This window comes from Ursus maritimus, unplaced genomic scaffold (genome assembly GCF_017311325.1).
Source record: "Ursus maritimus isolate PB19 unplaced genomic scaffold, ASM1731132v1 scaffold_6, whole genome shotgun sequence".
Taxonomy (NCBI): Eukaryota; Metazoa; Chordata; class Mammalia; order Carnivora; family Ursidae; genus Ursus; species Ursus maritimus.
This window is the reverse complement of record NW_024426774.1, coordinates 14914449-14926627: the sequence shown is the minus strand read 5'-3', so window position 1 is coordinate 14926627 and position 12179 is coordinate 14914449. Positions and strand designations below refer to the sequence as shown.

Genomic DNA, 12179 nt, shown 5'->3' with positions numbered 1-12179 from the left:
TTTTTTTTTTTTTGGAGGGGTCAGCTTGCAAAATTAAGAAAAGGGAAGAAGTGATGAAAACTAGCCTCTTTTCTTTCATTTGCGTGTGTGCTGCAGAGCAGCACAAGGAGCCGCAGTCTCATTGCCCCTGGCAAGGAAAGAGTGGATGAAGGAGTGAAGGGGTAGAGGCCCCGCACACGTGTTTTCTGCTCTGGTGGAAGCTGCAGCACTTTGGGCAAGAAGAGAATAGTAGCTCTTGGGGACACGACATGTAAGCTGAGGGAAACGAGGCTGCATAATTATAAGAGACCCCTTCTTCCACCACTGCTTTTTCCCCATGGGCAGCCTCATAGCCTCCGGAGGAACTTCACTTGTGGGTTGTGGGTGTTTTCCAGACAGCTTGAAAGACCCACACATTGGAATAGCTTTTCTTCCCATTTTGGTTTACAAGGTGTTGCAGTTCTGGGTGTGTGCACGTCTGTTTTACTGTAAAAAAAGGAACACTCTAAAGGCAGCCAGTTGACTTTCTGACTTTTCATGTTTGCTTTTAGAATCCCGAACATCCAAACAAGGATTATATAATTAACTTTGAGATTCGGTCCTTGCGAGATAGTCGAGCGTTGATTGAGAAGGTTGGAATTGAAGATGCATCTCAGTTCATAGAGGACAATCCACACCCCCGACTTTGGTATTTAAAAATAAAAAATCTTCCCCAAATGACTAGTGTATGCTTTGAAAGTCTCAGCTCTATTGTTCCCCACTCTCGTGGTAGCCTTCATGGGGGTAGATATCCATTCTTGCTCTTCTTTTTAAAATACAGAAATTCATTTTAGGTTTGGAAGTACTCAAAATGAGCATAAAATTAAGTGAAACACGTATAAATGTGTTAATCGCTTCCCACCATGTTTGACTGGAAACAATAGGTATAGTGATTGAATTCTGGTTCAGGACTTGTTTATCAATAATTGCAATAAGATTTTCTGTTTCTCTTTGTAATAAAGGCGCCTACTGGCTGAAGCAGCTCTTCAGAAGCTGGATTTGCACACTGCAGAGCAAGCATTTGTACGCTGCAAAGATTACCAAGGCATTAAGTTTGTGAAGCGTCTGGGCAATCTGCAGACTGAGTCCATGAAGCAGGCCGAGGTTGCTGCCTATTTCGGCAGGTTTGAAGAGGCCGAAAGAATGTATCTTGATATGGACAGAAGGTGAGTCATGAAGGTACAGGCAGTCTGAAGTATTTTGGCATTCGTGATCTGTTTGTACAAATGAAGAAAGTACAGTAGTCTAAATGTATCATACCATTTCTTTAGAAAATAATTTCAGTTTGGATTACCAGCTGAATATTCCACATGTCCTTCATTAATTTACGTTTTGTAATTTGGAGGCAGTTTTCTTTTCTGTTTTTACATATATTAATGGCTGGCCATGGATTTTTTTTCATTTGGTAGGAGAAAAATATAAGACTTCAGAGACTAGGGGCTTTTATCCTTTATTACATTGCTCAATATTTGGGTTATCTTTTTTCATTTAGGCCTGTATTTAACTTTCTGTTGTCAAGGAGCATGAAATAAAAATGAACAGTATTTAGGGATTGATTTTTATTACTCTGTTCATTTTTGATTTATATAAAATAATGTATGAACCTCATTTCAGCTGTAAGCATTATGTCTAATTTTTATTAATATTACTTGTACTTCCAGGAGATCCCTAATACAGCCTAAACCCTGAAAAGAAAGATAAAACCAAATGTGTTTACATGTGTGATTTTTAAATAAGCCTGATTATGTCTACGAAATTGATGAAAAGAAGGGATTATTATTTAAATCATTATTTTGCTAGGAAAATTGGAATTCTAGGAAAATAAGAGGCGGGAAATATTTGGTTTTCCCCATTGCCTCTTTCCTGGTTAAGTTTCTAAAATGTTTGGAGAGGTACATTGTCTGTCAGTTCATTGCTGTGTATCCTAGTTCCCTAGAATTGAGCCTAGCACGTGGTAGGCAGTTGTTAAATTATTTGTCGAATGAATGAATAGATGCCATCGTTTGTAGAGATCTTGCTATTGGCCTTCGGCTGAAATTGGGAGATTGGTTTAGAGTACTCCAGCTCCTGAAAACTGGATCTGGCGATGCAGATGACAGTCTCCTAGAGCAAGCCCACAATGCCATCGGAGACTACTTTGCTGATCGACAAAAATGGTAGGTAACCTACGTGGACCACCTTCTCCATTCATGCGGCATGTATGAGTAATTCCCTATGATGCAATGCTGGGAAAATTGAAGGCCATCCTCCTGGATCCTAAAATTCAAAACAGCTTTAGATGAACACTGGGGAGCGATAGATCCTTAGATAAGTGCTGTAAAACTTTGGAGTTTCCATACTCACAAAATGTGTGCCTAGCTTCAGGCAGCTTTCTACTGTTTAAGACCACAGTGTGCATTTCAAAGACATTGTATGATTTATTTCTGAAGAAGGTAAGAAAAGCATTTTATATTTGCTTGTTTTATTGTAGATTATTTTCAGATCACTGACTTGTATTCTGAAGTTTTCATTTTGATCAGTATGCTTATTTATTTACGTCAGCGTTTGGAAGTACAACTGTGTATCAGATTGCAACAATATTTCTTAAGAATATCCAAAGAATGTTGCAACTGAAGGATGCTTCACAGTCTTTAGATGCCCCCNGAAGGTGGTAACTAGAGTAATACTAGTAATTCTAATGAAGGAACATTTGTGGTGACAATGCTTATTTACCAGGAGATTCACATTCGTCTTAAAAGCTTTTGCTTTTTTTTTACTTTTCTATAGGTTGAATGCTGTACAATATTATGTACAAGGCCGGAACCAGGAACGTCTAGCTGAATGTTATTATATGTTGGAAGATTATGAGGGTTTGGAGAATCTTGCCAGTTCACTTCCAGAAAACCACAAGTTGCTTCCAGTGGGTATTATAAATTTTAGTTTTTAGAGTTGTTAGGTTATTTTATAAGGTTTTTATGTTACAGTCAGGAAATATCCTCTGCCACAAAGAAAATTTAAAATGAATCTGTAATCTTGTAGTTTCTTAGATGTGGAATGATACTTTTAATTATTAAAACAATATGTCAATATTACAGAATATTTGAAAATGGAGGGAAAATTAGCCATATTCCCACTACTTTAACATGTTCACAATCTACTGTAGTCTTATCAGTTTGATAAAATTGCTTTTAAAGTTAGCTGAACACATGAAATGTTTCCAGTTAAAATGATATCTTGTCAGAGATTTGCTTCAAAATGATCCAAGCTGGGTCTGGGGATTAATGTGTATGTATGTTTTTGAAATTTGCTATAACAAAAGTTTAAAAAGATAGCTTGACTTTTATTAGGTTATATTAACAATTAAGTAATGTTAAAAAAAGAGAAAAAGAGTTTTCTGGAACTTTGTTTTGAATGTTCTTTTTAAGCGTCTTAATTGTTGAATGATGTTAATGAGTTTATATTTTATTTGTTTCATCTAAAATGTAAATCACTGAGTTGTATAATACCTGTAGAGTTAGCATCTCTCCACTGCAGGGTCTGGACATATGTCAGTTGTGAGTTCTACCACAGAAATTTTGTCAATTAATAGGTGAATGAATAGTAGAATTCTGATAATTCGGTTTTCTCTAATGTGAATCAGAGCAGTTATCCCTGTAATAATGGCATTACGGGTACCTTTATTCTTAGTCCTGTGCTTTCTTGAGTAGGAAAGAAACCGAAATTACTTATAACCCTGGCTATTGGGACAGTGTATCCTATATTAATGTTATCTATTAGGTGTGTCTGATGATGCAGAAAAGAATGTTGCTATGGAATATCCAGAAAAGTATTATTACTGAATAAATACTAAGTAGTTATATCTATAATAATAATTAAATAACTAAAATGATTAAAAAGTTTTAGTAGTGCAAATTTTAAATCAAGTTTTTGGAGGGCTTTAATAATATGGTAAAATATGGTAAAATTTAATTTTTTTTAGTATTGCAAACTTTAAAAATTAAGTTTTTGGAGGATTTTTTAGTAATATGGTAAAATGTACATAATATTTAAGTGGGAAATTCAGGGTGTGCAGAACTATATATAATATGATCACAATACATACAGCAACTCACACATACATATAGATTCATAGGACAAAGATGTTAGGAAATCACATCAGACTGTTGAGATAGATTTCCTATGGGTAGTAAGATTATGAGTAACTACAGTTTTGTGCTTTCTAACTTTTCCTTTCCTTCTTTCTTTCTTTCTTTCTTTCTTTCTTTCTTTCTTTCTTTCTTTCTTTCTTTCTTTCTTTCTTTCTTTCTACCATGAGAATGTGTTACTTTATAACCAGGAAAATACAAATATTACTTTTAAAAAGATAATTGGATCCAAAATGTACTTTTATGGTTTTCCCAAAATACTTTAGAAGTGAGGGTGGGGAGAGAAAACCTCTAGGCAAGTAGATACTCAGAAAGAAAAAGAAAATTGATTTTCTGAAAGTGGAGAGTAAGCCACATGGGTACGGTCGGTTTTTGTTGTGGTCTCTCTCCTCACCCCACCCCGCGGGGGAGCTGGATCCTGCTCCCTAAACTAACGAATGGCCAGCTTGTCTGGGGCGTGTCTTTGGAGAGGTCCGTGAGAGCTCTGTGAATGTAAGATTTCCCTTAAGCCTCTAACGATGACCACTGATCATACCATTGGTTGCCCTAAATGTTTTTTTCACACACTACTATGGAGTTTGTTTCCGAACTTGACATTTCTGTAAAGTTGCTACTGTACTGGGAGAAGACAAGAGTGGAGTATGTTCAGGACCCGGTTAAAAATCAAGTCTGTGGCGTGAGCCAGCGAAACACTGGCTTTATAGAAAATGATGCCTTAGCCTCCTTTCTGGTTTGTAGTCTCTGTCCCTGTGTATGTTTTAACGAAAAATGACTGTAACCACCAGTACATTTAATATTCATATGTCCCTATGGAGTTTTATAAATGAAAATGTAAGTGATTCCCTTGGTCTCTGAAATCTGAGAGTCATGTTCTGTCCTTACAGGAAATAGCCCAGATGTTTGTAAGGGTTGGAATGTGCGAACAAGCAGTGACTGCATTTTTGAAATGTAATCAGCCAAAGGATGCAGTGGATGCCTGTGTGCATCTCAACCAAGTAAGGAACTGAGCGTTAAAGTCCCCGTTCATCCTTTTCGCCTGTTGCCCGTGTAGGGTTGAGGTGAATTTTGTGAAAGGAGCTAGATACTCTCTTACTTTGCTGAGGACCTAGAAAATGTTGGAGTTTGCACTTACCTCTTGAAGTGCTGCCATTAAGGGTGACCGCTCATAACTAACTCAATATGGGGACAAACCCTGTGCTTCTAGTCTGGCAAGTTTTTGTCTGGAAGTAATTTCATAATCTTCTGTATTTTATTAGGGTTTTGTTTCCAAAGAAGGACTAGTTAATGGTCATTGCAAGAGGAAGGATTTGAGTTACCTTATCAATATTTATTTTGGCAAATCTGTTTTCCTGTCTCTTTATAGAAAACATATATTTGATATTTTTAAGAGTTGGAATTTAACGAAAGGTAAAGTGCAGAATTGTGGAAATTGCTGAATATCAGCGTATTCCTTTAAGTATTGAAGTATTTTATAAAGCTCCATTGGCTTTTTTAAATAACTTTTAAATGTTAAATCTGATAGGACATTTTCTAACTGAAATTGCATGTTTTGTTTTACTATAAGCAAATGTAGCTTTCTCTCACTCCTTGCTGGTCTGAAATTGAATTATAATATTGTGATTATAAACTTTCAAGTTTTCCTTTTCCGATGTACGTCTTAAGCAAATCAAAGTCTTACATCATTTAATCATTTTGATACATGTTTAGCTTATAGAACTTATAATTGCTCTGATTTTAATTAAATTTATTTTGAAAAACATACACTAGTTTTTAAATTTTGATGTAGGGTTATTTATTACTATAAACTGAAAGCTTTATTGTTTGAATTTTATGACTTCTGTGAGTGTAAGTGCTTGGGAAACTGAATGGTGTATTTTTTCCCCCTAGTGGAACAAAGCTGTTGAATTGGCTAAAAATCACAGTATGAAAGAAATCGGATCCCTGTTAGCGAGGTATGCATCTCATTTATTGGAAAAGAATAAAACTCTTGATGCCATAGAACTCTATCGGAAAGCCAACTACTTTTATGATGCTGCTAAACTGATGTTTAAGGTAATAAAATAATCCTCTTGAGTATTTGGTATGTTCTAGTTACCAGTGTTGTGTATTAAAGAACACATTTTCTATTTTCTTGGAAAACAAATACTTGGCATAGCAAAATCCCTCTAGTTTCATTACCTCTATAGCTATGCATTATCTTAGTATTATTACCTTTTACTACAAAGGCTGTTTATTAATGTCAGTACCTTATCAATACCTAAACAATTGAATATTAATACTGAAGTTAACAAAAAATTATAGAATTTTCAGGGACCATAAACGTACAAATTCCCTTAACTGGGAATTAAATCCTGTTGATAATAGAATTTTGAGTCCTTTTAAATGTACACATTTTAAAGACATTACAGTTTTTTCATAATATGCATTTGGAGGGAAGATGATTAGTATGGTATTAATGTATGCAAAATTAACATCCTATTCTGTTTTTTCCCATTTGAGTTAATGAAAAGTGGAAAATTCCCCTCAATCTTCTAAAGAAATCTTTATTTCTGAAGGCTGTACCATGTAAAAGTCCTGTTATTTCAGTATACTTGGAACATCACCTTTAAAATCTTCTTATGGAAAATGCTACCCCTTGCATGAAAACTTTGAAATGTGACTTAGTTCATTGTGACTTCATTGTGACTTAGTTATTTAAGAGCATTTGTTATTTTCTGAAATTGTTATGAGTTGTAACTCCATGGCTAAATGCTAGGGAAAGAACGGAGTCCTTATAAGCTAAAGAAAAGAAAATGGGTTTTAAAATATTTATCATAAGTGGGTGGTATTTATGTTCCATCCTACTATTTTTCTTTTTATTAAAGATCAAATTTCAGAAATGATTGTACAAATATAATTTGATTAAGGAATGTCTTCCCATATTCTTTAAATGTTTAAAGATTGCAGATGAAGAGGCAAAGAAAAGAACCAAACCTTTACGTGTCAAGAAGTTGTATGTCCTGTCAGCTTTACTCATAGAGCAGTACCATGAACAAATGAAAAATGCCCAAAAAGGAAAAGTTAAGGGAAAGAGCTCAGAGGTAAGGCAGAACATTACAGAACGTGAAATCATCTCATGTGTTTAAGAAAAAAAAACAAAACAAAACTATCAAACTTCTCTTTGTGGACAGACCATTTAATTTGCTTGTTTGCATTTATTTTCTTAAAAGAGGAGAGGAAAAGGAATGATGACTTGGAATTAATACTCAAATTTAGAAATTTCTACTTAGGAATATTGAACATTTTCTCAGCAAGACTAATCTGTAGCCTTTGTTTTCTAAGCGGTGAGTTTTAGAAACATTCCTAGAATATGTATATTATTTTATGTGTAAGTGAATCTCTTAGTAAGTTTATACTCAGTTCTATTTTAAAATGTGACCGCACCTGAGTCACAGTGATTTGTGTGTCGGACCCCCACGAGGTACACTTTTACTGTCTTACAGTTTTATTTGTCAGTTATGCCTCAGTAAAACTGGAAGCAATTTTTGATTATACTGGCTTAACAAAGATGAATTCTAATGGAGACATTAAATCTGTAATGACAGTTTTGTAATGATAAAATCCGCTTACTTGGATATTTTAATGTATGACCGTTTCAGAAGCTATCTTTATTGGAATGACTGTCATGGTTGTGCTGACAGAAAACGTGGGTCTGCTTGACTCATAGGCCACTTCTGCTTTGGCTGGTTTGCTGGAAGAAGAAGTTCTGTCTACAACTAGTCGTTTCACAGATAATGCTTGGAGGGGGGCCGAGGCTTACCACTTCTTTATACTGGCACAGAGGCAGCTCTATGAGGGATATGTTGACACTGCACTGAAGACAGGTGGGCATATGAACTAATGTATATAAGATGTATAAAAATGATCAATTGAATATGAAGGGCCAGCTCCTTCAAGATTGCCCATATATTAATTTCAACAAATCTTTTATGTATGGGTTTATTTTCATGTTTGAGGTTTGCTATCTGTAATTTGTTTTGTTCATTCCCCTTTTTGAAGCACTTTTAATTTTTTTTAATACATAGAAAGTAATAATTACAGTTCACATTAAAATCAAAAGTTTGAGATAAGCAAAAAAAACCCCCATCTATAGCATTCACTATTCTATTTATTCAAAGTTAAACACTTAATAGCCCAGTCCATCTGCTTTTGAATATATATAGAAATTTGTTTTTTTTAAAATATCGGGAGTATAACAGGCCATACTTTATGTCTTTTTTGAAAAACATTACGATATATTGTAAGATATTTCCATATTAATAGCTTTCCATAGCATTTGTTTTTTATTAAAATTACACTGGTGTAAGAAAAAAGGCATGTAACAATTTAAGTCAAAACAGAAAAAAATACAAAGAAAAAGGTAAAATAATCTAATAACTTGTAAAATAATCTTATAAGTCAGAAGTAATGATTGCTAATATTTAGGTGAACTTCCTTTTAGACATTTCTCCATGCCTATAAAATTGTAGATGGTTTTCCTTAAAATAATATCACACATGTTGTTCAGGAACTTGCTTTATACCCTATGGTGAATATTGCAGTCATATTTCCATGTTGATGAACATAGATCTGTGTAACCATTTGTATTAGCAAGGGGACTGTAAAGTTCTTTTCTAATTGGTTATTAGTTATACACAAGAATCATTTTTATTTTTGTATGTTTATCCCTGACCTTCATTTAATTTTAACTGATACTATGTGGTATAAATTATGCAATTATGTTTAAAATGGTTGTATTTTATATAACCTATACACAATTTCTAGACTTATATAGACAAATTAGAACTTTAATTTTTTTAAAGATTTTATTCATTCATTTGACAGAGAGAGAGACAGCAAGCGAGGGAGGGAACACAAGCAGGGGGAGTGGGAGAGGAAGAAGCAGGCTCCCAGCGGAGCAGGGAGCCTGATGGAGGGCTCGATCCCAGGACCCCGGGATCACGCCCTGGGCCGAAGGCAGACGCTTAATGACTGAGCCACCCAGGCGCCCCAAGACAAATTAGAACTTTAACTTAGAGCTTTCACCTACTGGGTGAAGAAATCCATATACAGTCTATTAATTCTGCAGTACATTTTTAAGAAAGATTATAGCTCTAGTATAGAAAAAGTGAAAATAAGATATGGTAGCTGTCAAAATAACTTTTCTGAACTGACAACTTAGAGGCTCATTGTCACTTCTTTTTTCTCAAAGAAACACAAAGAAAAAACATTTCATGCTGCTTTGCTTTTCTGCCAAAAAGAAACATGATATTGAAAATTGTGACTAACGGTATAATATTAATTTACTTTTTCTGGAATGCCACAGAAATTTCTGATTATATTTATATGAAACAAAAGCTATGTTGCGACAGCAATTTTTAGTTTTTGTCTGTGTGTGTATTTCTAACTGGCACAGCAAGTGCATCGTTTGGCGGTGGTTATTTTTGTGGCACCTGAGCGGTTGGCTAGTGTTACAGAACTGTGAGATCACGTAATTTCCTTCCTTCTGCCAGCGCTTCGATTGCCTGCCGCTGTTTTTGTTTTTTTTTTTAAGTTTATAAAAGTTCATGTAGGTTAAACTAAAGCAGCTTAACACAGATTCTTTTCCATGCATGATCATGATATTGTGATTACTTTTCAAGATCTAAATTGTCCTCTTTTTCCTAGCTCTTCACCTGAGAGACTATGAAGACGTCATCCCTGCCGTTGAGATCTACTCTCTGTTAGCACTCTGTGCGTGTGCCAGTAGAGCTTTTGGTACTTGTTCAAAAGCTTTTATTAAACTTGAATCTTTAGAGACCCTCAGTGCAGAGCAAAAACAGCAATATGAAGATCTTGCTTTAGAAATCTTCACGAAACATACTCCAAAAGATAATAGAAAATCTGAATTGGACAGCCTTCTTGAAGGGTAGGCTGATTATAATTAATGTATATCATTCACCCTATTAGAAAGTGGGATTTCTATAAGTGTAATAGTGTGATATAATAATTTAAGCGCTAAACTTTGAAGTAATTTACCTTAAGATTATACCCTCTTTTATTTAGTCTTGTAAGTGTATTAATGTTTAATTTTCTCATTATAAGAAAAGTTTTTAATTGAAAATTGCCTGGAGATGTTTTTCATTCCTTAGTTTTTTAAGTGTAATAAGTAGTTTGAGTAATTAGAAGTTTTAAAGTATAATTCATTGTTTTTCTTCTGGTTTTTACAGAGGGGAAGGGAAACTGCCAACTTGTGTTGCCACGGGAAGCCCGATCACTGAGTATCAATTCTGGATGTGCAGTGTATGCAAGCACTGTGTTCTGGCTCAGGAAATAAGTAACTACAACTTCTGTCCCTTATGCCATAGTTCAGTGGGATGAAGAAATGACAAACTGCATGTAACTGTAAAATATATGTAGCATATATACATAGCTATGACTGTTTATATAATAAGATTGATTTTCATACATTTTATATGAAAATCAGCATCATTGTTTCATAGTTGTATTGTTACACAAAATTATATGATTACATAATACGTATATGTATATATAATATAGATGTTATATATACATAATTTATATATATAATTTTGTGTAAATATCCTACTATGAAATAATGATGCTGATTTTCATATAAAATGTATGGAAATCCACCTTATTTCCTGTCTTTCTCTCTGTTCTGATTACATGGTACTATGAAAATACTCCAAATAAGAAATTTTTCTCACAGTTTCAAGAGTACTAATTCATCAAAAACCTTGGGGTGGATAAGGGAAGCATGGGAGTGGGACAAAGTTCAATTTAGGGAATTGACATAACCTGTATTAGAAGGAGGTTAAACAATTGTAATATTAAAATGAGCTCTATTGTTAGCTGTATTTCATTAAATAGGTATCAAATTTTCTTCTGTATTTTATTTTCAGAAATGACAAGGCACTTTAAGATATTTTTTGTAATTTGCATTGTTTCTAATAGCCTTATTTTTTATGTAGCTTTTCCTTTTTTATCTACCCGTTTAGCCTCATCTGAGAGATGGCATTTAGCATTACTCTTTATATTGTGCAGAAAACTCTGCTCTATTTATAATGATAATATTTATACAACAACATCCATTTTGTAGTTAAATTTTAATTGAAATATTGTCTCTAAGCAGAGCCCTTCATTTAAACAACTCTAGGGTGTGGGGAGTGATTCTTTCTCCATAATGTGTCTGTTTTGACTTATCATTATTAATTAAAAAAGAAAAAATCGTAAACAGCAATGGGTAATTTCTTACCTGTTTTATGTAGCTAATATCTCCATTTATTTCTCATGAACTATGTCCTTTCATTTTGTGGCTACAGGCTAGACTCTAGCACTGTGTCATCACCATTGTTTGCTGAAGTTTGGCTGATGTTTAGTAGAGGCAATAAATAAAGAGAAATAGGCCACATTGCTATTGCAGCTGCGATACGTAGGTTAGGCCCCTCTCTCAAAGTGCTGTTTTGGGTGACACATTAAGCCTGTTGCAGATTGAGAGTAGTGAGCTCTAGGAAGAGGTTTAGAGCCTAGATGAGCTTTCAGTAGTGGGCTCATATGCCTAAATAAAATGAGAGGACCAGAAGTCTTAGAAGTCTCTGTCTGTGTTCAAGGGCCTTGTGGGGAGTTACTGTGATGCAGTGTTGGGCTCCAAATATACTACCAAGCCAGCCATTCCAGAAGTCGTGGAGCAGAAGCGGGTACAGACCAATGAGGATGCTTTATTTTTTTTTATTTTTTTTTTTTTAAAGATTTTATTTATTTATTTGACAGAGATAGAGACAGCCAGCGAGAGAGGGAACACAAGCAGGGGGAGTGAGAGAGGAAGAAGCAGGCTCATAGCAGAGGAGCCTGACGTGGGGCTCGATCCCATAACGCCGGGATCACGCCCTGAGCCGAAGGCAGACGCTTAACCGCTGTGCCACCCAGGCGCCCCAATGAGGATGCTTTAAATATCATTGTTTTTTATTGAATCAATTTGAAGTGCACAGTGAGGAACAAGGAGAAAGTGGTTGGACA

At 34.8% G+C, this 12179-nt stretch overlaps 1 protein-coding gene across 1 annotated transcript in view; it reads left to right on the top strand.

The window, feature by feature from the left end:
• The window catches only part of WDR35 (WD repeat domain 35), a 55044-nt gene extending 43134 nt beyond the window's left edge, over window positions 1-11910 (top strand). The window contains exons 18-27 of the mRNA XM_040622915.1: window positions 531-667; window positions 981-1184; window positions 2028-2174; window positions 2785-2917; window positions 5027-5137; window positions 6030-6194; window positions 7082-7222; window positions 7849-8005; window positions 9828-10068; window positions 10370-11910. Of these exons, the coding sequence (XP_040478849.1) occupies window positions 531-667; window positions 981-1184; window positions 2028-2174; window positions 2785-2917; window positions 5027-5137; window positions 6030-6194; window positions 7082-7222; window positions 7849-8005; window positions 9828-10068; window positions 10370-10520 (1587 nt within the window). The 3' untranslated portion in view covers window positions 10521-11910. The remainder of the gene's footprint in view (window positions 1-530; window positions 668-980; window positions 1185-2027; window positions 2175-2784; window positions 2918-5026; window positions 5138-6029; window positions 6195-7081; window positions 7223-7848; window positions 8006-9827; window positions 10069-10369) is intronic.
• Window positions 11911-12179: the final 269 nt, after the last annotated feature.